Source organism: Danio rerio, chromosome 1, assembly GCF_052040795.2.
Source record: "Danio rerio strain M-AB ecotype USA chromosome 1, GRCz13ab, whole genome shotgun sequence".
Taxonomy (NCBI): Eukaryota; Metazoa; Chordata; class Actinopteri; order Cypriniformes; family Danionidae; genus Danio; species Danio rerio.
In genome coordinates this window covers 17,920,377-17,946,175 of record NC_141021.1, presented here as the reverse complement: position 1 = coordinate 17,946,175, position 25,799 = coordinate 17,920,377, and the positions used below count along the sequence as shown (strand labels likewise).

Here is a 25,799-nt window from a genome sequence, read left to right as displayed (position 1 = left end):
ATTCAAGAACTGAGTTTTTATATATATCTGATTCCTTTACAATTAATACGAATAATTTCAGTTTGCTTTTTTGTAGCACAACAGTAAAAGAAAACAGACTAACTCTCCATAATTCTTCTTCCCTTCTCAGAGAGAATGGTGGGCCAAATCAAAGGTTAACATGAGCCAACTTTAGTGTGGACATCTGTCATAGAAAATCCCAGATTCAGCTACCTTATTCAATTTTAAAGGGTCACAAAACCAAAACACATTTTTGAGATGTTGACTCGCATATATGTGCCACGTTGCTAAAAACACTATTAGGACACATATATTTAGCTTTATATATTATATTATATTGTATTATTATATTATATTATATTATATTATATTATATTATATTATATTATATTATATTATATTATTAAACACATTCGTTGTTTACAGCTAATTCGATCTCTCAGATTATTTCCGGTTAATTTTCCAAATTTTGGAAGCAACGTCACGGTGATAAAATCATTGTGTAAATTCCAGTGTGGGGATTGGATGTCTGTATTGGCTGGATGTCTGGGGTACAAAGAGACGCCATTGAGTTTTCAGCCCACCTGGGCAATAATTTATGAAAAAAAATAGGTTTGAACCAATCAGTATGCTCTATTGTGAATGAGAAAAACTTCATTCATATGCATGATATAGCTTCGAAGACTACTTTTAACAGCTGCAGTGTTCAGAGAAATGCCATGTTGTGTTGCCAACTGCAATTTAAACAAGTAGTAGAAGAATAGTTTGGAGACATGGGTCGTCAGTGTTGCGCTTATAAATGTGCAGCAATGAAGGTTTTGTTTCCATTTCCCAGCGATGAGAGCACAGCTCACCATTGGACTCACTATGGACCCAGCAGTTGGATTACATTGGTCTGCTAACACACGACAAAAATATGTTTATAAGGAACAATTTTTACCAGAGAGCTTTTCAAATCTGGACATGGAGAAATCTGGATTTGCCACTTGTCTCCTTTTAAAAAAAGAAACGGTTCCAGTTCGTGTTGATTGTCCGTTCTTTAAATATTTGGTAAGTGTGTGATCAGTGTTCTTTGTTTATGTTTATTGAGATGGCAAAGTTAGTGAGGATCGTCAGCAGCACTCTTTCAGTTTTTAAAGACATACCTTAGTCAAAATGATTTAGTGACTAAGTTTACAGTAATATCACTACAATATTATGCTCTGAAATCTTCTAGATCTGCTATCTGAATCACTGTCTATCACCCCCTATGTCTGTGTTGCCTCTGTGAAAATCAGCTTTAGTGCATGCAATGAAACTACCCCTTTTCAGCAAACCCTTCCCTCTATTGCCACTCCCACCTAATCAAAGCTGGACTCACCCATTTTCCTGACCTTTTTCAAATTAGAGGTGTCAAAACACCCTGCTGAGGTGGGGGTTTCTTGGCCCTTTAAAGACGTTTTATTTGAAAACAACCACGAATGTCACCCAAGATGCAAAACCACAACAGGGATTATTCTAAATGTTTTATTAACCTATCAAATTAAATAAACATATAATACAATGTCTAATTATAATAAAGGCTTTTTTATCAACATTATTAAATACAGTATGTTTTTTGTCGCACGTTTACGGCAGCATTAACATTGTTGAGAATCATCTTCAAGTGCTTACAAGGCCCAATCCCATTTGTCACAACTAATAAGCTTAGAACTCGGTTTCTGCTTCTGAACACTATTAAGAACAGATCGCCCTCTTCTGATTACAGCCTTTGGTTCACAGTCAAGTCTGGGCCGTGCTCACATCTGTTCTAATTAACCAGCGTGAGCGTAACACTTTTTAGGAATTCTGTGCAAAACAAATAATTGTTATTTCATTACAGAATGGTGCCAAAATCTGTGTGGTGTGCATTTTATATTTGCCCAATCCAGACTGTAAACCCCAAGATGCGCTGCTTGTCTCAAACCCACCGGTCTGCTGGTAGATTGATCCCAAACCTGCGATAAATCATATAATATACTGTTTATTATTAATGCAAGAGTTGAAAACATATTTGTAGAACAAGCAAATGAGTGAAGTAACTGGACATTACCTTCTTGGGATATTAAATCTAAAGTGTGGCGGGAAACTGTCCGTGTGTGTTCATACATTGCTGGAGTTTCTCCTCTTTGGCTCTTCTGCTATGACATAGCTAAAAGAAATTGTTGAAAAAGCATTAAACAATGCAACTTTTAGGAAGCTAGTATTTCACATTACACAATATAATTAGACCCAATGAAATGGCATGACAAATCTAGTTTGGTTTCTCAGCTGACTTCCTATTATTACAGGAAGTTGTAACAGTACATAATGTCTCATGAACATCACACAAGCCTCATGAGATGAATTAAGTTGAAGTCATGTTTATAGTTTCAAAACAGTGTATCATATTTGATCACTGAGCTTTTGTTATTGCATCAATAATAGATTTCTGAGTGACATCCCGAAAAAAATTTCGATGTTGATAATTATTTCTGTGGCTGTTCTAGAATTACCTTAAAGTAATATGCTGAAATAATATTAATAATACTTCATTTATGAGTAAAATATCAATATATTGTGCATATACATCAGCTTTTCATGCCCCAAAGTTGCTACATAACATCTTGTCTTAACATATAATACATACTGTATAATAAATATATCAAAAGAAAAGAGCTTCTAGTTGTAAATAGCTGCTAATATGCCATTATAAAGTGTCACAATATTATGTCAGAGCTCTCTATATAGGTTTAAATGCACCTGAGATCACAAAACAATGTCATTTAAAATGCATTTAATAGAATAATTTGGCTATGAATGTCTGTAAACCTCTCTCCTCCATAAGCCAAGTCTGCTCTGATTGGTCAGGTGGCCAAGTCTTTTTAGATTAGTCTTTCCATGTCAGAACCGAAACTTCCATTTCAGAGGGTAAATATTTAAACTACTGAAAGCATTAAGAGACATGTTTATATTTAATTAGACAACACAATATCAACTGTTTTAATGTCGGACTAGTTAAGAAGTCTAAATTTAGTGGAATAACCCTGATTTTCACAGCAAATGAAGATATTTGATATTCTGACCCATAATGGAAAAATGACGATATTTTTAATTTGTGTTATAAAAGTGCTATAATAATAATAATAATAATAATAATAATAATAATAATAATAAACTAAATTAACATTTTATTCAAACCCTATACCTAATAAATACAGTAAATCCAAAAATACTAAGAATTTTCAAGTGGTCTCATTTAACTTTCGAGCAAGTATTGTAAAAAATATACAATCAATCAATTATGTCCAGATTGGATTCAGAACAATGACTAAAAAGCCTGACTGAACAAATCAAATCCATCAAACTCCATAGCTCGTACATTCATATATCCATTTCAGCTTTATAATCCGTAATATTAAGCAGTTATGCTTTTAATGTCTGGGGATCACATCAGGTTGCTTCTGCGTAAGCAATGCTTCTAGGGCCTAATCCCAAATTACACACTTCATGTGCAGTTGTCGTTTAGTCTTACAATGGCTTCTATGTGCGAGTGTCTGTTTCAGAAGGCACTCTTTCCATCCTCACTGTACTGAGCAAACTTCTTCCTGACAGTCAATGTTCCCTTTTTTCACAAAAGTGCAGATTTATAGGAAAAGGGTTTAGTGTGCCATTAGGTATTGAGCCAACTGCTTGTCTTTGCTCCCATATTGCCTGTTTTAGCATCTAAAAAAGCCTTTTTAGAAGATCAAACAAAACTGAAAAATGATAACTCCATCAGCGATTGGGAAAGAGTTGTTGAATTGTTGCTTAATACCGTTCTCTTTTCCATAAAGCTGGCTAGGAAGTCGTCGATCTCTGTTTTTCCTTCCAGAAAGTTCTCTGCAGTCTCCTCAGATTCTTCTTCAGCCTGATGGGCTGCTACCTTTAATCTGGCCTGCAACGCACTCAAACTGCAGCTCTGGAAAAAAAGGACAATAAAAATTTACCAGAAAGGCTAAATTGTTCACTTATTATGCTGACATTACTTTTTTGTCTGTTCTATTTATTTAACAATGGTTAATAATAATAATAATAATAATAATAATAATAATAATAATAATAATAAAACATTTATGCATATTAAACATTATTATTAACCAAGCACCAGTAAGACAACAAAAAAAGCACCAAATCTAAATATTGGAAACATTTATGAAGCATCACTAAAAACAGAAATAATGGTAGCTGATGATTTGATATCACAGGAATACATTATTTAAATTATTAAAACAGAAAACTAGTACATAAATAGTCTATTATTAGTTTGTTTGATCATGCTGCCTTTGCATTTGCCTTGTAGCAATTGTGTGTAAATTATAATGCGCTTATGTATTTATTTTATTTTAATCTTTTTATTTTAAATGTCAAGTCTACCTTGGACAGGTGTTGAGAACTAACAAGTTTGCTAAAACACTTGTCCAGTGGAATTGTGATGTCCATGTCAAATAAACAAATAAAACATTAGTTCAAAATATTAGTTTTTACTATTTTCTATCAAATAAATGCACCCCTGGCGAACATAAGAGGCTTTGTTTCATATAATTTACCTAGTCTTTTCTAGGTAAAACCAAATTTAACTATCAAAAAAAGGACAAAAAAATCTAAACAATAGAGGCAGAAAAACCACCAACAGATAATACATTTCCTTGTCCTACAGACACAAAATCAAATATGCAAATAATAAATGCATGCTAAAGAGTATTTATTTTCCAACTCTGAATGTATTTACCTCACTGAGCTCATGTTGTCTTTGCATTTTGGTTTCAAATACAGACTTCATCTGGGTTAACTGTTCATACTACAGTAGAAAAAAAACAAGAAACAAACACACCAGATATTTTTTGCATTTTCAACAAAAAAAGGTTGTTGACAAGATTGTAATTTAAAGTGGGTTAAATCTTATTTGAGTACATTCATCCATCATTATTTACAAAAAGGAAAATATTTACATGAAAACTGTTATTTTAGACCCGAATATTTATATGAATGCTAGTGAAAGTACATACTTTACACAGCATCTCTTGTCTCTTGCCCTCCAACTGTGGCTCAAGCTGCAAGTTCTTCTCTGCAAGTAAAAATATATTCCTTCTGTTACTTACAAAGCTGGTCTAAAAACACTGATCTCATCTACATTAATCTGTATGACAAAAGCGAGTTTAATGAGTATTAAAGCCTGGTATAAGGACTTAAATTATCTATAATAAATTAAGTGAAGTATATACACAGCTTGTTTTTTTTTGTCTTGGGAAAGGTTTATGTGACTATTTTCAATTTCACAAGGTTCCTTTTACAGCATCGATGTTGTAATGTAAATAAAATATAATCAGTTAAACAGACATTCAATTAGTTGTTCAAGCATAAAACAAGATGAAAGACTGTTTAAACAGAAGCAGCAGGTGAAACTATTGAAAATACTGTTGTAAAGCACATTTCCATATTTTAAAGTCTGTGTGCATATTTCCCATTACAGGAAATATACCACTGAGCCTTGTTTTTTTTTTCAGAATTATAGATTGTGTGCTTTGTTCTAAAATGGGAGCTTAATTTGCTACAGTGGCGCAGTTTCTTTTTGGTTTGCTTTCACAAGTACAACTTGTCGTGTCCTTGGTCAGAGCGCAACTGTTAATGCTCCACTACAAAATCTGTTTAAAAAATGACCTGAGAAGTGGCTTTATCTAGAGCTGTTATGAGACGTAATTAGCTGTCAATCTCACTCTAATCTTCTATTTATTTTACATTGACATCTTTTAAAACTTTCATTCATTCATTCATTTTCAGCTGAGTCCCTTTATTAATCTGGGGTCGCCACAGCGGAATGAACCACCAACTTATCCAGCTTATGTTTTACGCAGCAGATGCCCTTCCATAACTGGGAAACATTTTACAAAACAACTTAAGTTTTTTATTAATTGCCACTTTGTTCTGTGTAACAAATGGGTTATTTTTTAGTTTTTCTTCTGTTGCGCTCAACAAACAACCAACCGAACAGAGAAGGGTCTCATGACCTTAAGATTAACTTTACGCCTTTCTGTAAATATCCGGAGGTAAAATATTGACCCCCGAGCATGACCAAAGGACCAGAGAAGGGTCTCTTGACCTTAAGGTTACCTTTCTCCAAATTTCCGGAGGTAGAATATTGACTCTACATAATCATGCTGACACTACAATCCTCAAATTTGTGCTTTGCTATCACAAATAATGTGCAACCAGCTGAGAGAGAAGGTGGGGCTGATCAACTCAACCTTCTCTCTTAACTAATAGGCCGACCTTTGGCCAGCACCCAAATTTTGACTATAAAGGTGAGGGTTTCTTGCTGAAACATTGGAAGCTCAGCCGTGGGATAAGTGCACATCGCCTGGCATTCTCGAACACACGTGTTGGTTTTCCAATGTGACTTTAACGGGCTCCCCAGTCTTTGAAGAGGAAAATGATGGCACGTCTCTGAGGTTGTATATACTTGTATCAAATTGCTTGGGGTTTTCATTATCTGTCTTTTATTCATGTAATCTCATCTTTATTTCGCTTTATAAGCCTTTTATGCAATTTTGTTGTATTTTGATTAATTATGTTCATGAGTATGATTCATGATTATTGAATATTATTGTGATAATTGATATCAGCTGTGTGTACCAGCAATAAACAGTTGTATTGCTTGATTAGCATGGTGTATGGACCGTTATTGGTGCCCTCTCTTGTCGATAAGCACCACACTTGTCTAACTTGAGTACAAATGTAAACCATACTAAAACATTTCTGGTATGCTGAAACATTTTACATACTAAAACTTGGGGTAAACTAAAACATTCTGGCAACATCAGACGGATTGTTTGGGTCCAGATCGGACATGATTGCTCCAAAAAAAGTAGATGTAAATGTAAATCAAGAAAATAATAATTGGCTCAAACTGTAGTGTACTGGACAAACTCACTGGCCATCTCTACGATGCTGTTGACCAGCTCCTCTTTGTCTGAGGTGACTTGTTTGAGTTGAGGCAGACACATAAAGAAGTCCAACAGCACATCGTCCTGATCGCTCATGTCCTTCAGCTGAGAAACGCTGCAAACACACAAACCCGCCAGAAAGATGACAAAATGTTAATAAAGGGTCTCCTCAAATAAAAATTCTATTCATCTTTAGAAGAAAATTAAGATATTTTAATGGAATGCAAGAACTCTCTGAACTTCCAGAGACAATGATGGCATGAGAAAACAAACACATTGACAAAACAATTCCTCTGTCTTCTAGTGGTTCAGCTAATAGTGGTAAAACATAATCATATGAAGCTTAAAAAACAATTTTGTGTGCCAAAAGATATGTAAAAATGACTTTGATCAACGTTGTTTTACTACTGGTGAGTCAGCAGTGCAAAATGCAAGCATCTTTTTGCCTATAGTAAATGCACACCCTCATCTGATGGTTTTAACAGGTTTTTTACAGGTTTTTGATGCACAAAATCGTTCTTGGAACTTCGTATGATTACAGTTGAAGCCACACTAAATGTTTTGACAATGTTGTTGGTTCCTTTTCTTACCTTAAAACACTTTGGACCACTGCGGTCTATGGAGGATTAGAGAGCTCTCGGATTTCATCTAAAATATCTTAACTTATGTTCCAAAGATAAATGAAGGTCTCAGGAGACTGGAATGCCATGGTGGTAAGTAATAAATTCTAAAATTTTCTTTTTTTTGCACCTTTTAATGTTAAAGGGAACATTTTAAGTGTCTGTTATGCCATTATAAATGTTCCTAGTTTTGTTTTGGAACTCTCTGAGACTTTACATCTATCCAAGGTCACTTTAATCTTAAATATGCACAGTATCATCTCATCCGATATATTTAAAACAATTTGTTTAAGGATCCAGTCTCTCTAAACTGCTTTTAGAGAGTCTGCTTTACTCAAATTGGTCTGATGACCCAGTCTGTTGTGATTTTTGTACAACAAAGTACTTGTACTTGCATTCGAAGCTCAGAAAACACCATCTTATCGACAACACAAACCACAATCTTCAAGGCCTAAGTTACAACAAGTGCTTAAAGGGTCAAATTAATCATTATCAGTAGGCAGCCAATTAAGACCATAGACTGACATTATGCAAATTTGTTAAAAAATACATATATTTTGTACTGGAAGTAAACTAGATTTACTGATGAGCTCATTTCTGGCAGCTCAGAATTGGTTCTTTTTATTCTTGGGGAAAATAGCTCCATTTATTGAGTACTTTGATGACTGAAACTTTGCAAAGCTTTTACACTCACAAGTAGCTATATTATGTGCTACATGAAAGGTAATGTTGGAAAAAGTATAATAGGGTCACTTTAAGAAAATAGGTAAAAGCTACTGACATGTTTTAGCACTCTACCTTAAACATAGCAGAAAAAAACAGATGCAAGACAAGAAATGTTTTGAAGTACCGTACCTCATCTCAGATAGTTCTGAAAATGTATCTGGGATATCAGGCATCTTGTATATGTGTCCATTCAGGCCAGACTACAAAGGAAGAACAGCAAGAGTGAGCCTTTATAGGTTATTGCACAGTGCTTTTGATTTAATGAATAGAAAATGTTTGTGGGTCCGTTTTTGCATGCCGACTGTGTGCATTAGACTGGATAGACATCTTTTTTTTTTTTTTAACAAAGCGACAGTAATGTACTCCATTATTGAATGCTGGTTCATAAAAATTGCAATGTTGATTGATTAAAAATGGTTCATTTTCAGAACTAAATTAAATATGCTATGTGTTATAGTGACAAAAAACAAATATGCCCAATATTTTGTTCAATCATTATTTGGTAATTAATAATTATGAGTTTGTTAAGAATTTGTTAAATTATATGGCAAGCTAAATTGTGATGTATATCAAAATAATCAGATAACTAGAATCTGATTTAAAAGTTGTAAAAGATTAATTATTCTTAGGGGCCGATCACACCAAATGCGCTTTTGCATTATAAAAATGTGAGGCACCCCGCGGTGCGCTTTTTATATCGCAAGGCATGAATCAGCTGCGTCTTGTCCGTGAGTGTTGCTGTTGATATTGTTAAAAATTTTTATATTTATTAATATTGTGATATTCAAGATTTGTAAAGTCATACAACTTTGGATAACTCAAAACAACAACTGTTAGTCTCTCCTCCATCTTTAAAAGTCTCTGTAGTTGTCTTGACAACACAGACATTGCTGTCGTCTCAACGGAAACTCCGCCTCTGCTTTCATTTGATTGGAGAATAAAAGAGACGCGTCTGACATAACATGCTTTTTCTGCTTAGAGTTAACTTTTTCAACTGCGAGAGCACAGCTCACAACGACAAAAACATGAGGCGCAGCAGGCATTTAAAACGCGAGGTGCAAAGGGCGCACAAGCAGTGCGCAAAACAATCGATTTTATTAATCATTCAAAGAACGTGTCTCTCAATGCAATAAGTGCGTTTGGTGTGACTGGGCACTTAATCTTGACCTTCTCATAACTTTGTAATCATTTTTGACTTCTTGTAACTATGACTTAATATGTTAAAACAAGGTCAAAGTTAGATAAATGAAAACTATGCCAGAAAAGATAAACATAAAAAAGTTGAGATAAAATAACTTTTTTTTTTTTTTTTTACTTAAAACCTTACAATGATTTTATGTATCATATTTTAAACATTTTAGTTGATGTTTTATATTAATTATGGTTTATTCAAGCTTTCAGGTCTGTATGTTTGAACAGACTGTTATTGAAAATACAAGTAAATTAGTTTTGGCAATTTTCCAGAAATAGAAGTTGTAACATTACTGCTAATTTGCTAGAATGCTGCTCAGTGTGGACGCAGAAGGAAGATTGCCGGAAAGAGAGCTTTCTAGACGTCTTGAACTCGCTGACGTGAAACCAATTAGGACACTCAGACGCATTTACGTCCGTGACATTCTGTGACATTACAATGCGTTTTCCTTGCTTTTTCCTTGCCGGTTTTGACCCTTGCTTTGTTTTGATTGTTTTATTGTTTATCCCAGTCTGCTTCCTGCCCTCTGACCACTCGCCTGTTATTTTGACAATGAATCTGGATTTGACTGTATAGATCTGTTTACCCTGTGTTGACCATTGCTTGCCTGACCATTCTCAATAAACCTGCATTTAGATTGGCACCTCCGTTGTGAGCACTCAATCACGTTACACATATTAATATTGAAATAAAAACATTTTACTGAAATTCACTGAATCCTATAAGTTTAGCAAAATGATGCTGCAGAGCACTACGCTGCACTTCACATATAAACTCTGTGTACAGGAACCTCTTAATAGAAGTCCTTAATATTGTCATGAATATGAGATGCTAATACAATTTTCTGACATTTTTGAGGTAAATTGACTTTTGATTAATGTCATAAATATGACTTAAGTGTCTCAAAATGTCTACTTCTATCTCATATTTATAAATAATTATGCAATAATTAAGATTGATAAAGATTATTGCATAATTCTTCATTTTTATGCCATAATTAGGATTCGGACAAAGCATTTTTTTATGTGGTGAAATTGGGCTTCAATAAAGCAGGGCATAAATAGTCTCAGATACTTGATGTACAGTTAAACCACACAGTTTTACACCGATTGTATAGATCCTCCTTAAGGGTTATATAAAAAAAAGGATTATTGTCAAAGCAAGTTTCGAGGCACCTTCGTGACTGAACCAGGATATGTGGCTGGTGGCAAATATCATAAACTTTTTGACACATACAAATGTATGACCTCTAGTTTCAGTTTTGCTATATTCACAATATTATGAATCCTACTTTTGACTTCAGAAATTCATTTAAAATACACTTTAATTCAAATGATTTCAAATCAAATCTGTAATCTCATAGTTTTGTTTTGAATTGGCATCTGAAATGAATTCAAATACTTTTTTTGTCCACTGTAAAAAGCACAAGTACTCAAAATCACGCATAATTTTAGCAAGTGTCACTAGACACAGGAGTGTAAAAATACAGTAACTGGAATTGGAATAAACCAATTAGCTCATCTTGGACTAAGCGGTACCTGTGAGTCAGCAGTTGGTACAGGAAGTGGAAGGTCTGTGATGAGTCCGTAAGCTGGTGCTGCTGGTCTAGGAGGGGCTTGTTGAGGCTCCATCCCTGCATGTGGCACAGGGGCTGGGCCAATCGGCCGCTGACCATCCTGAGGTTGGAAGGCAGGAACAAAATGGAAGCTCTGTGTTGGGTAAGGGGGCATTGCCGATGGTTTGTACATACTGAGGGGCAAAACAAACAAAAACACAAATCAGAGATCTTCCTTATTAGATGTGAATTAACTTGCAGTAAGAAGGTGATAAATACTCACTAAGGAAAGGTGGGATCTGACGTCAAGGCCGGAGGACTTTTCCAGAACTCATCTAGCAAACTCTGAATTACTTTGCCTAAATCTGAATGCATTCCAAACTAGAGAGAAGGAAAAAAGAAAATGGTACAATATTATGCTAATGGAACTGTTTACACCTTAGACCATTTTGATGGATGTAAACAATGGTCTCAACGTATTTCCTGTTTTACATTTTTAATTACCATAACTTCTGAGAATTCAAAAAGAGCCACATATGGATAAATAATATTATGATATCAGTTTTAACATTAAGTTATAATTGAATTGCCTCTTGTTACAGTTATGAAATAGTTTAATAACAAGCAGGAAATGTTCATGGGCCAATGACATCACCTCATTGAAATGGATGTTTTTGTGAATTAGACTAGATGTAGATGAGAGAAAAATGTTTGTTCACATGTTTTGTTCACATCAACTTCTTTTTCCATTTTTGATCACTTTACAAATTTCTTTAAGGAGAAAACATATGTGTGTATTAGGGTTGGGCATCTAAGCTATAATGCCGATCCGATACGCATCTCGATACAAAGAATACGATTCGATATATTAGCGATACATTTGTGACATATTGCGATGCAACACGATACGATTCACACCCATATCACGATACGATGCGATAATTCAGCACTAACTAATTAGATCAAGTTTATGAGATGATGTGAAAGAGGACGCTGTGCCATTGAATGAGTTTGATTATTTATTAACCAAGCAAAACCAAGACTTTTTTACAAACTGGCTCTTCTCTCAGAGCCAGAGTGTCAGTTTACAGTAGAGGGCCATTTTAGAACCTATAGCACATATTATTTAAGTATTTTCAAGATAAACAGAATGTATAAGTGCAATATATATTAAAATATATATATATATATATATATATATATATATATATATATATATATATATATATATATATATATATATATATATATATATATATTTGCACTCTTTCAACATAAATAAATTTAGCATTGCACAACAAAAATTGTGATTTAACTTTTCAACTATGAAAACAAGTTTTACAAAGATATATTTTGCCACTGATTATTCAAAACTTAAGGTCGTGAACTAGCAGTGTTATGCTGCGTTGAAACATCACTGTCACTGTAAACAACAGGCTAATAAAAATATAACAAACCAGCAATCTTCTTGCTGTGAGGTGGTCAAACTACCCACTGTGCCACCGTGACACCCAATTATTTTTATCATTATTATTATTAATATTATTATTATTATAATTAAATAAAAATTAACAGGAGGAGGTGTTTAAAACATTCGTTCTCCGTGACACTAGGCTGAATATCTTTGCAGATGAACAATGCAATAGCATTCGTTATTGGCGTAGAGCAAACAGAACTGTTGCGCATGGAAAAAAAAAACTTTCAATGCTTTTCTCACCACTTTTGGAGCTGGTTGAAGCAGTGCGAAAGCCGGGGATGCAGAAACATTAGAAGATGCTTTCACAACAACACCGAGGCGCCGCTTCAAGTGAGATATCAGATTAGTCGTACTGCCCGCGTATTTTACAGATGCGCGGCACATTTTGCAAATTGCATCTGTCCTGTCATGTCGTCCATCCTTAAATCCATAATGTTGCTTGCCATACTTTAGATTTAAAACTCAGTGGGGAATAAAATGTTTGTTTTGCTTCTCGCGCTTTCTGAGGGCGCTCCACTAGCTTCATCCGCACACCTGATACACTGAGTTGTAGTGTGTGCACATCCGCAAATCCGTTGCTAAGGCTTACTTTATGTAGGTCGATTAAATTATGCGCCAAAAGCAGGTTGACAACACTTGTTAATAAATAAAAAATACATTCTATATTAAAAATATAAGCTGTATCTCGGAAAAATCGATGCATCTCGCAAAAACCGATGCATCTCGATTTGCTTCCAAAATTTCATTCATCCTCTGCTGCTCTACCGATGCACTCGCATCGTGCACGCGCATGACCGCCTATCGATACATATCGGTTAATCTTCCCATCCCTAGTGTGTATGTATTGGTTTTTCTTATATTGCAAACTACCATTTTGAGGGATGTAAACAATAACAAAGGTCCTAAAGTATTTTCTGTTTTACATTTTTAATTTTATAGACCCTAACAATCCAAAAAGGTCTGCATATTGATAAATAATGTCTTGATGTTGTTTTAATATCAAGCTATGATTGAATTCCCTCTAGTTTGACAACAAGCAGGAAATGTTCATTGGCCAATGACATCACCACATTGAAATGGTCTATATGTGAATGCGAAAGTGAAAAGATTTATACAAAAAAAAAAAAAAAAAAAAACAGACCTACACAACTACACTGAGAACAGTTCTTTTAAATATATATGTAGGGAGTAGCTGGTCTTTATTGGTTGTTTGAATTAAATTTGACCACAAGAGTGTTTACACTATAAAAGCAATTCAGTCCTATTCTTTTTCAGCCTTAAATTAATCTTTTATTATCAGGAACTTAACGCGGCTGGAAAGGGCATATGCTATGTAAAACATATGCCGCAATAGTTGGTTCATTCCGCTGTGGTGACCCCTGATAAATGAGGAGCTAAGCTGAAGAAAAATTAATGACTGAATGATAAATGGTGCAGAATAAGACCAGGAATATATTAAAGATTGAATTAAACTGAACTTGCTATAGTTTTTTTTTCTCTATTAAAATGTATATCTAACTCAAATAGCTTTTCAAAAAAGAAAAGACTTGATTCGAGATTTCATGATCTGAAATTTTGCATGTTTGCTATTGCTGTGATTTCTCATTACTGACAGGCTGTTATGCACCTACACTGGTACACATGTGATCAGAGAGGAAATGTCTTGTAGCAAGAGGTTATTTTGATTGTAGATTATGAAGGTATGTGAATTTAAAACAATACAGTGAAAAATCTTATGCACAGGTAGATCTTTAACAATAGACACAGCAAAATTCTATTTAAAAAATATATATTTTCTGTATTTTGATTTCATGGATATTTGAAAAGAAACAGTTATGGTAAATGCAAATAATGGTTTTATTTTAAAAATCTAAATAAATAAAATTAAGAAACACCTACATTAGCTATGAGTGGGCTGGTAACCATTGTTCCATTGTTGCCGTCTACTAAATGATGACCCACTGGAGGAAAAACACTAACCACTGGTTTCTCCTGAGGGAACTGTGGGGGGAGCAAGCTGTAGACAACAACCAACATCACACAATATGTTAATACCGAAACTGTGCAGGTGCGTTTGAATAAATAAATTAAGAATAAATATATATTTACTTACATATTGACAGTAATAGTTGAATTGTTGACAGTAAAAGGAAGTCTGTACTCTACATCCTTCTGGATTTCTGCAATACTATAGAGACATTATAAAAGGTGAAAGGTTACCAAAAAGAAAGTTCTGTGACGGGTATAGTTCATCGGTAAATGAAAATGAACTCACACTCAAGAGGTTCCGAAACTATATGAGTTCTTTATTCTGTTGAACACTAAAGAAGGTATTTTGAAGAAAGCTAAAACACTGTAACCATTGAGTTCCATTGTAGCAAAAAGAATACTTGGAAAGTCAATGGTTACAGGTTTCTAGCTTTCTTCAAAAGATCTACTTTTGTGTTATTAAAAACTCATAAAGGTTTGGTTGAGCTAATGATCACAGAATGTTCTTATTTGGGTAAATGATCATTTTAAAGACAACAGGAGCATTTTCCTAACCTAGAAGGAATGCTCTGTTTTTCTTCTGGCAAAGAACATTCTGGAAACTAACGACTTTCCCATGCCTAATGAAGAGTAAATTAAGAGCAAACTGAAATGTTTTGGAGTGAATTTTCCCTTTCATAAATCTCAACCAGAAACAATAAATATTTGGAGGCGGGGCTACGTGTTTGACAGACCGGTTCTAGAAAACATGTTAAGCAGTTATTATAACTACAAAGAGTGTTGGGGAAAGTTACTTTTGATAGTAATGCATTATTTACAATATTGAGTAATTCAACAAAAAATTAACTAGTTGTGTTAATTAGGTACTTTTTTATGGAAACTAATGCCTAAGACTTGATCTCTTTTAGAACATGCTAGGTATTTTTCCTTTTTTTTAATATAGGAGCTCTGCATTTAACGACACACTGTATTGATCTTATTCTACACGAATGAGTGGGCGCAGCAGTTTGAATCTTTTTGGCTTGAGACCTCCGGTCTCAGTCAGTTCCATTCATTTTTAGACGTTAAAAACAACTAGTTATGCTGCTTGATGATGCAAACTGAGATTTTCTTGTTATATTATTCTGCTTGGTCTGTATAGTCATGAACACACGATTGTAGAGCAAGTAGTTTGACCCTTTTGTGCAGTTTATTATACCTAGTCATTTCTCCCATAGACAACTGAATAGGAAGTTCTAAACGAGCGAACTTCCACATTGTAGAATAAGGTCAATAACCTACACCTTCATTTATCTTAAAAAAAAAATAAAAAAATAAAACTATTAGAATAATGTTATCTTCTGAGAACTTTCTGATGTTATTGACCTTATTCTAAAATGCGGAAGTGTGCCTGTTTTCGCGATTGTCATAGAACTTCCGTTTCAGTCGCCTATGGGAGAAATGACAAGGAATAATAAACGGCAAAAAACGGTCAAACTACTTGCTCTACAAACAAATGTTTGCATGACTATACAAACCAAGTAGAATAATATAACAAGGAAATATTAGTTTGCAACATCAAACAGTGAATGAGACCGTAAGTCTCGTGCTAAAAAGATTCAAATGGCAGCGCCCGCTCGTCTGCGGAGAATAAGGTCAATACACGCTGTATATACAGAATAATGAAAGTTGAAAGCAATGTGTTTGCTATCTATGTATTTTTGTCTTACAAGTTTATTAAAATCACTGTCTATTGAGACTATTCAGTTTTCTTCTATGATAATGAGAATCCTTCCATCACAGAAATGTAAGGCTCGGCCATCTTGGTTTTCATTGAGGTAAAGTTGGTTTTATATTCGCACATTCGTTAAGTGACAACTTGTCATATGCTACCGTAACAGTTTACCATGAAACTTTGAATATTCAGTCTGACATCACATTTAAGTATGACTTCAAAACATTATTAGCACTATTTCATTGACTGTGAATAATGTTGTACTTTGATAGTCATTGGCTGCTAATATGATTTCACTATTACGAATTTGCATAGAATACTTTTCTGAAATTATATTATTAAGGAGAAAGTTTGAATGTGTGAATATAAAACCAACTTTATCTCAATGTCCATGCGTGTTTTCTTGTCGGTTAGTAACGTTATATTTCATTGCACAACAATAGTCTATCAGGCTTTTTGGTTAAAAAACAGAAATCACGTTTCAATTTGTTATTATTATTTTTAAATTTCACATATCCTGCTGTGCATGAACTAAGCTGTTGAGTGGTCAGCGTATGAGGCAGCTAGGCTAACCTAGCTTCAATTTTGATTTAATTATTTTCTAATCGGTTGCCTATTATGTCGTGACTATACCCCTGTAATGCTTACTGCAGTCCTTTTTTGTCTGGCTTTCTCTGATATCTCACCTTTTCGCCAAAAATTACTAATTATATCCCTGGGAATGTCTGACACTGGCGCATATACGTTGTAATAGACGTGCCAGGCACGAAAGCTTGACAAGTGTAGCAACAGTAACTAAGGAGGGCGGGGCTTAGCGGAGGGTCAATTGATTTTGTTCCCACAGAAAGCTCTTTTTTTTTTTGAGTGTGATTCAACATTACACTAATTTTAATTCAGGAAACTTTTTTTATCGCATTAATTTATCCAAAAAGTAAACTTTTTAATAAGTAACTCAAATATCATTACTTGATTTTTTATTGCGTTACTTTACTCGTTCCTTAGTACTCATAAAAGTAATGCTACGTTACTCGCGTTACTTGTAACGCGTTACCCCCAACACTACAATTTGTACTGCAAAAATAACCCTCGGTATGTTTATAAAACGGACTGCTCCGAATCACATTCTGGGAAACTGAAAGATCATTGGTACAGATCACGCCATTGCGTAAACAGGTCAGTCTTGTGTTCTAAATGACTAGTAATTGTTACTTAATCAGAACGGGGGAAGTCAACCCCAAAATAGCTCCATCAATCTCTTAAGAAATGCCACACGGTGTACTATGCCACTAATTTAAGATGTGTTCTGTGGAGTAAGAAGGGATCTGGAGTAAACAATGAAGAGCTAATACTTTAATCTGAAACATGTACAGCACATCCTGAACACGCGCGCGCGAGCACGCACACACCAATAACAACAACAACACCAATCGAGTATTCCGGAAGATTCATTTCACTGTTCGTTTCAACGAACACGTGTTATCAGTGCTCATATCATCACATGTATACTTCAACTGACTTAAATCCTAACGTGCTTACTATTTTTATCCCAAACATCTGAACGCTATCTAGGTTTTCAGCTCTCTAGGTTTGGGACAGAGACTTACTTGGAGTGAGCAGCTTTGAGAGACTCGATCTGTCTCTGTCTTTGTTTCTGTAAACTGTTCAGAGGAGGGATCGATCCAGAGCCCTTGGACAAGGGGAAAATCCAGTTCATTCTCGGCTGCCAACACGCTAAGTAACGCTTGAATCCTTCGGCGGTGTCAGTTTGAAAAGGCCTGACGAAATGAAACAGAAATTCAAGAAATACCCGACGCCACCATTAGCATTAGCCACGAGCCTGTGTAGTGTTTGAGAAGTATTAGCGACCGAACGCCCGCTTAAATTAGCGGACAAGAAACTTAAATGTAAGTGCTGTGAAAGACGCTAAAATGCGCTGAGTTTTAATGACAGTATGATAGATTAAGCTGTTGTCTGAAGTACACGAGCTCGCAAGAAAACAACCCGTGTGAGCGTGACGTCAGCTGTTTAGCGCTGCTAGCGTCATCGTTCAGAGCAGGGAGGAGTTTAAAGAGACAGGTCTAGTCTTATGGCCTCAACAGAACTAAGACTAATGAAACTTACAATATGAATCTCATTTTTTCTGGCAAAATATTACATTCATAAATGTGATGATGTGAGTCTTTTGTTCAACACTTGCACTGTGGGAATTTGTACAGTTCGATATTTATATAATTTGAGATTTACATTCTTGTAAAATGTGCAATTGATAAATAATAATTAAAAATAATAATAATAAAATAGAAAAAAAGTGACAGGTCTAAAAAAGTACACCACATAGTTGATGATACAGAGCACATTTCTTTGAATCATTTCTCTAGGATGGGGGGTGGGCGGGGTGGTTTGACCGATACATGGCCAAATAATACATTTGAAGAACGCTCCTAGATTATTAAATGTCCTGTTCAAAAATATATTTTTTATTTCTATTACGCTAAATATAAACGCTAAGTTAATGTATCAGAAAGTGAGTTATATAGATTAGTCACTATAGAATATGCACAACTGATACACTGAATAATTTCAGATATACAGAAGTCTAATTGGAAATTAATTTAGATAAATTTAATTATTAAAATTAAAAACACAAATAGTTGAGTTGTGTAATGGTTAACTTTAGCCTAGTTATACGTTTCCATATAGAGATTTGCATTTTGTTGTATTGTTTATAAAGTTGCATTCTGAAAATAACAAAATTATAACTAAATAATACAGTGTAATATGGATTATTGATATGCTTTGATGATAATGCAGTGGTATTGACGACCAGACAGCTGCAGAATGTTTAGACAAACAATTCACTACTTTCTAATATCCCAAGGACCATTTAGCAACCTGACAAACAAAAACCTGGATAACATTAGATTTTTTTAAAAATTTTTTTACATTTATTTATTGACAACAATATCACTCGAGATTGCCAGTTTTTTTAATGAAGCTGAATCCTTGCATCAAATTGAAAAGAAAGAAAAAAACATTTCATTTCATTTTATATATTATCTGGACCTTTGCAAAACATATCAAAATATATTTTTTAATTTGATTTATTCTTTAAGAATTATAACTTAAGGTAAAACAAAAGGATATTTTTTGCAGCTACAAATTGTGATCCTGACTTTCCCATATTTAACATGTTTATTTTTTTCTTTGTAACAAATTGTTACAATAAATATTATAAAACAAATGTGCTAAACAATATGAATGCATGTACAATGCAAACTTCATTTCTAATATATAAAATGTACTGTATAGCTATATGAACAAAAATTAGTAGACCATTTATGATTGTGAGTTTCTCTATGCATTTATAGATATATGATAGTTTAATTGTTTAAACTAGAACAGGATTGCATTATATTAAATGTAATTGAACGCAATGCAATTTACAATAAAATCAATTCAATTTTCAGGTCTGTTAAGATTTATTTTAATATTTAAGAAAGTCAAATTTGGAGGAATAATGTAGTGTAGTTGTAGTGTAGATTTGGCTGACTACCCAGACCATGTAAGTGTTAAGTCTAATCTATGAGAAAATATATATCTTTAAATTATTTATTAAATATATGATAATTGACTCTGAACAGTCGTTTTGCGGGAAGTTTGGAGAGCAGAGCTGTTGCAACAAATTACCGCTCACGTGAGGAAAGTTTTTATAAATAAGGAAGATGCCACCAAAGAAGGCAGACGGGGTGAAGAAAGCAAGAGCTCCAGCTGAGAGGAAACTGGCTGAAGAATTCCCGTCTGGAGAAGTCCTGACAGATAACGCAAAGAAAAAATGGAAGCTTGGATCAGCTGTTGGACAAGGAGGTTTTGGCCTGCTGTATCTTGCAAATGAAGACTCTTCAGGACCTGTCACCGCTGATGCACCTTATGTCATTAAAGTGGAACCAAGTGACAACGGCCCTCTCTTCTCTGAACTGAAGTTTTACATGCGAGCTGCCAAACCTGATCTAATCGGGGCTTGGATGAAGTCAAAGAAAATAGAGTATTTGGGAGTTCCAAAATATTGGGGTTCTGGTTTTCATGAGAAAAATGGAAAGAGGTACAGATTTATGGTGATGGATCGATTTGGAACAGATCGACAGAAATTGTTTAAAGGAAATGGGAAGAAGTTTTCAAGGAAGCTGGTTCTTCAGCTGGGCCTTCGACTTCTTGACATTCTGGAGTACATCCATGACCATGAATATGTGCATGCAGACATCAAAGCCTCCAACCTCCTCCTGTCCTACACCAACCCCAATCAGGTATTTTTAGTAGATTATGGACTGGCCTATAGATATGCTCCTGAGGGAGTGCCAAAGGAGTATAAGGAAGACCCAAAGAGGTGTCATGACGGTACCATTGAGTTCACAAGTATTGACGCACACAAAGGAGTCTCTCCTTCAAGGCGAGCAGACCTGGAAATCATGGGCTACTGCATGATCCAGTGGTTATGTAGCCGTCTGCCCTGGGAAGACAAACTTCAGGACCCACTCTACGTCAGAGACTCCAAGCTCAGGTGTAGAGACAATATTGATGAGTTCTTGAAAAGCTGTTTCGCTTCAGGAAATATACCAGCTGAAATGGGAAAGTTCATGCAAGAGGTCAAGGTTCTGGGATACACAGACAGGCCAGATTACGACAAATTGCGAGGTATTTTGCAGCAAGGCCTAAAGTCCATAGGGTCAACAGATGACAAAAATCTGGACTTTGGAGTGGCGACCAACAGCACAAGTTTGCCCTCTGTCAAGACTCCCAAGCGAAAGAAAGCAGAGGAAAAAGGCCAGTCTGCTGACGAAACCGATAGCACCCCAGCAAAGAAGAGGCGAGCTCCTCAGAAGAAGGAAGTGAATGGGGCTAAAAAGACAGCAAGTCCTGCAAAGCGTCCAGTGAAGAAAGAAGCTCAGGCCTCCTCTGAGCCAGCGGTGAAAAAAAGCCGAGGAAGGCCTAAGAAGAACTCTTAATCCTTTTTGCACTCCAGTTCAAGCCGTTTTCTTTTTGTATCTTTTAAATTGTATGGTCTGTATTTGTTCTCTGTGGTTGAATTTTCTTAAACTTTAGCAGGGTGTTGGGCACACTCTCGCAGTGAAATGATAATAAATATGGGGTAAAGAAAAAAAAAAAAAAAAAATATATATATATATATATATATATATATATATATATTATATATATGATAATTACTCCCTTGCTGAGACAAAAAAGTAAAAGAAAATTAGCTTACATAAGACACTTTCTTATGTAGGTTAATGTTCTTTTACTTTTTTGTTGATGTAGAACATGTAGCTAGCCTGTACACAGTTTGCTAAAATTGAGTCAAACTAACACATTACTTTTATATTACACCAAGTTGTTTGTGTTGACATACACTCATATCGACCTTAATCTAATAAAAAATGTTTGAATTTCATGTTTGCTAATGTTTTAAACACGTATTAACTTAACATAACATACCTATTCATCGTGTCGCGTTTGGTTGGGTGGGATAAAGTTCTGAAGGCTTATAATAATACTGTACTGCCTCTCCCTACTGGACGCATCAGAAACAACAGGGGTAAAACTGGCTAGGCTGTCAAACTGCTTCGGCCGTAGATCTGCCTGGATTCAAGTCTGCAGTCTACCCCTCCTCGGCTGCAGACTGGTGTACTTGGGGTCGTAAAACTGCCTGCATCCAAGTCTGCAGACGCCCCATATAGTTTCTGTTTGTTTAACAGCTTATGGTTAATAAAGGGGTTTTTATATTTGCACTATGCTTTATGTTTGCATGTCAATTTAACTAAATTAATTGCTGTTTGAGTATATCAATAGATGTGTTGTGAATTTGCAGGTGTCTCTCTGATATAATAAACAGCCTGAAGTTCTGATACTTTCACTTAAAATTTGTGATTGTGAACAAGACATTAATAAACGGTCAAATTAAATTGTTAAAATAAAGGAGAAGCAGATCGGTTTGACTGTACAAGAGAAATGCTTTCACACTATTGGTGCTAAATAATTTACCGTCGGTACGCAGAGCATAGAGATCTGCTATGCTGCAAGAGGGAGAGGATACCGTACGAGGACCGGGCCACCTGACAGTGCTTTGAAGTAGAGGAGGAGCTGGCGTTATAACTAGTTGATCATTGAGAAGATAACAGACGGTACAATATGAACACATGAAATTATAAATACTTCAATAGCACACTAACAGTCGCTTGACTTTTTTATTAACGGTTGACTCTAGCGTGATGTCACACGTCGTTATATTTATTTTATTTACGTACTAGTAAATGCTTAAGGTATAATATTACTACTCTGTATTAAACCATAATAAGTTCTGATTTTGACATTTAAAAATAGAACCACTCTGCTCATACCCTTATCCTCCTATGTTGTGAAACACAACAAGGAACGTTCATCAATGATACAGAGCATATGAACTGAATCATTTCTCTGCATCTGATTCACGCTCAGAAAAGAGTATCAAAACTCATCATCGTGGTTTGGGGGACTCGTCACTTTCGAAACACATTTCCTAGTTAAGAACTATAGAAATGATCCCTGAAAGTATAGTCTTAACTTTCAATCTGCAATGGGAGCTGGAGTCACTTCCGACCCTCACTGTCTCAGTGACGGTTACTCCAACATGAGCGCTCACTCACATGCACGAAACAGCGATTAGAAAAGTAACGCCTGCAACATTTATGCTTTCAAAATGATGTACGCTTAAAAATCTGCAAACACTTAAAACACATGCAGCTGTCGACCGATGTCAACGTACATTTTAGTTAACGCAGTTCATCTGTTATAAAATATACATATATAAATAAATACATTAGCTCACCACTGTCACCGATGAGAAAAACAACACTCATATTCGCAGTTGAGTACAGTTTGTAACCCATTTCGTGTCGTTGGCATTGTATGTAATACTTAAATGAGATCAAACGCGCTATTTGTGCATTAGAAACAATGAAAATAAACTAGTTTTCTTGTCATAAAGGCAGTTACCCATAATGCACGTCCAACCCGACCGACTACGCGTGACTAAGCAGCCAATCAAGAGCGGGCATTACTGTTTCTCAATAAAGTTGAACAAAAATGTCCCACAAAAGCATTATAGACTTTCGGACAGAACTGATATGTACAATCACGTCAAGTACCGGCAAATGTATGCATATTGTAGACGTTTTATTGAGTAAAAAAATGTTTTGCGTATCGCGAATAGGTACATCACCAATAAACGTCCGGAGTACATCGTCCGTTCTGTAGAAAGGTTCCGTTAAGAGTTAATATTTTTGTTCATAATCTAAAGGTTATTTTTTAATGCATTTTATGACCAAATGTCTCTAAACATACATTCGATAGCCAAATACTAATAACATTACTTTTCAGAGATAGTGAACTAGGGACCTAATTGCGTTAGACTTATGAAAGGCAGACTGAGAGTAGCCAAAAGCAGCTATGCCCATCTTAAACCAGGCAGATCACGTTGGTTTTAGCTGGCTTCTGCTGGTCATTTCCTAAGCTAAGACCAGGCTGGAAATTCTGAAACCAATGGAAATGACCAGAACCCTTCTAAAACCAGTCTGGTCAACCAGCTAAAACCACTTAACCATTTTAGGCTGGTTTAAGCTGTTTTTCAGCAGGGATATTTATTCCTTTATTTTTTATTTAGCCAGGAATTGGACAGTACTATCTTCTCTACTTGTGAGACCTGATGTTTCAAAACGTTACAAGTAGGCTTAATCGAAACATTCCCTGATCAAATTAAGGATTTTTCATAAAAATACTATAAAAATTGTACCAATTCTGTCAATTCAGTTCACTTTAATGGTTTACTTAATGTTTTAGGACCTATTATATTCAATGTATTGCTTAAATGCCAACAACAGACGGCAGAAATTAAATGACCAGATCCAAATTATCAATATGATTTCTAATGATGTTTTATTATGACATTTTTATAATTCTATCGACTTGTTTTTATTGTTTTGTTATTTGTCTTGTTCTCGAACACTATTTTCACACACACACACACACACACACACACACACACACACACACACACACACACACACACACACACACACACACACACACCTTTTACAAAGATTTTATTTTTAATTTAAAAACTGTCAAATTTGTATTGTATTTGAATAGAAAAAACCCTGATCACATTTTCTCCATGTATAATTATTTTCAGTTTGTTTGTTCATAATTAAATACAGTTTCAATATTTTAACAAAAGTACATTGGAATATGTGCATATATGTCATGCCAAATCATGACAATCACGACATGGTGAGAACTTCGTATCAGACATGTGTGTATATTGAAACTACTTTATTAATTTGCATAACTTTTTGAAGAGAAATTTCAAGTCTGTATTCATCAAGTGCTTGAATTGCAGTCATAAAAAGCGTGCTAAGACTGCAGTTATTTGCCTCATATGATAAGACAATTTTATACAATCGTAGTACAATCACCTGTTCAAAATGAAATACTGTATGAGAAAAATAACTTCTTTTTTGATTAAGTGGATGTTCATTACAGGGCTTAACGCTACATGAGCCACAAGATCTCTTTTAAACCCATATACTGAAAAATATCACTCTTCACACACAGTATGATTCGGTATATATAATCAACCCTGATAGAAAACAACGAAAAACCAAAACAAACATAATTGAATAGTACATTATAATCATATCATATAATTATTTTCCAAAGCTGCTTTGACAGAGCGCTATAGAAATAAAGATGACTAAATTGAATCAATAAAAGTCTAAAATGAGAAATTTAAGCTGCTTAAATCTTCATAAAAATAATCTTTACACTGTCTGGACACATACGTGCAACTGTATGACTTAAAAATTTGATATTGCACCAACTGAACTTCAGATAGATGTGTTTTTCTCCGGGCAGCATGCATACTAGATATATATCAGATTATAGAATGAAGTTTGATCATGCAGAGCTGCGCAGATGCGAGAACATGCAGTGCAGAGCGTCGATCCCAATCCGGCTTCTCAGAGGTTTGGAGCTCAGAAAAGGAAGAGGTAGATCTCACGGTGAAATCTTGAGCGCTTTGCTTTCTCTCCAATATTTCCACAGCAGAATATTATCAGCGCTTTTTTTTCAGAGGAAAGAGAAATTAAGTTCCTTGTTCACCTGGTGCAAATCAAAAAAGATCATTAACTTTATTTTTCAAATATTTACTCGCTCAGTCATCAGCTATTAAACAAATCTTATTCTAGTATAAGCACAGAGAGTTCAACATTTTGGCATTAGCAATGTTTTATTTTAGCACAAGTGTTCAGCAAAACACATTAGCAACAACATCTATACTGAATTAATAATATATCACTACTTTAAAGGCACTACTTGATTGGTAGAGATAAGTTTTAAAAAAGTTGATATATTAAAATTCTATTCATATACAAGATTGGGTTTAGTATTAGAGACAATGTTGGACTTATAGCTAGGGCCAGACAAAATCTGTGTATATTTTTTGCTATTTCTGCAAGA

The 25,799-nt window shown here is 34.9% G+C and overlaps 2 protein-coding genes, 2 long non-coding RNA genes, 1 other non-coding gene and 1 pseudogene across 26 annotated transcripts in view; 2 read left to right on the top strand and 4 right to left on the bottom strand.

Moving 5' to 3' along the window:
- LOC147846759 (uncharacterized) overlaps positions 1-25,799 on the bottom strand; it is a 1,232,122-nt gene that overhangs the window by 375,264 nt on the left and 831,059 nt on the right. The gene's annotated exons all lie outside the window — the stretch shown is intronic.
- Positions 1,493-18,302, bottom strand: vps37a (VPS37A subunit of ESCRT-I). Of its 2 annotated transcripts, none has more exon segments than NM_199990.1 (12): positions 1,493-1,976; positions 2,072-2,170; positions 3,815-3,958; positions 4,769-4,837; positions 5,046-5,104; positions 6,968-7,095; positions 8,456-8,526; positions 11,057-11,267; positions 11,357-11,454; positions 14,450-14,567; positions 14,664-14,738; positions 17,858-18,302. In NM_199990.1, coding segments are annotated over 11 exon segments (1,164 nt in total). In that variant the 5' UTR covers positions 17,968-18,302; the 3' UTR covers positions 1,493-1,976; positions 2,072-2,089.
- Positions 11,162-13,691, top strand: LOC147846773 (uncharacterized). The gene is made up of 2 exons (XR_015476474.1): positions 11,162-11,865; positions 13,385-13,691. It is a non-coding gene; the product is annotated as an uncharacterized LOC147846773 (long non-coding RNA).
- LOC794952 (serine/threonine-protein kinase VRK1 pseudogene) lies at positions 19,891-21,420 on the top strand (annotated as a pseudogene). Its single transcript, XR_015476456.1, has one exon. The product of XR_015476456.1 is annotated as a serine/threonine-protein kinase VRK1 pseudogene (transcript).
- The window catches only part of micu3a (mitochondrial calcium uptake 3a), a 61,797-nt gene continuing 58,621 nt past the window's right edge, over positions 22,624-25,799 (bottom strand). For 15 of the 20 annotated variants that reach the window (XR_015476449.1, XR_015476450.1, XR_015476454.1 and 12 more), the window contains one exon: positions 24,585-25,442. Coding sequence is in view for 4 of the 20 variants with exons in the window: in XM_087237024.1 (XP_087093150.1) it covers positions 25,439-25,445 (7 nt within the window). In the remaining 16 variants the exon portion in view is untranslated. Of the gene's footprint in view, positions 25,446-25,799 lie in introns of all 20 variants that reach the window. The other 5 variants (XM_087237024.1, XM_087237026.1, XM_087237031.1 and 2 more) reach the window with 2 other exon arrangements.
- On the bottom strand, positions 22,630-22,845 carry LOC137489983 (small nucleolar RNA U3). Its single transcript, XR_015477307.1, has one exon. It is a non-coding gene; the product is annotated as a small nucleolar RNA U3 (small nucleolar RNA).

Bases quoted from the DNA above. Each gene is read 5' to 3' on its own strand.
- vps37a (XM_087235245.1), bottom strand. From the start codon at position 14,476: ATGGTTACCAGCCCACTCATAGCTAAT. The intron at 11,268-11,356 runs GTGAGTATTTAT...TTTGCCCCTCAG, and splicing joins TCAGATCCCACCTTTCCTTA to TATGTACAAACCATCGGCAA. The intron at 3,959-4,768 runs GTAAATACATTC...CTTTTTTTCCAG, and splicing joins GACAACATGAGCTCAGTGAG to AGCTGCAGTTTGAGTGCGTT.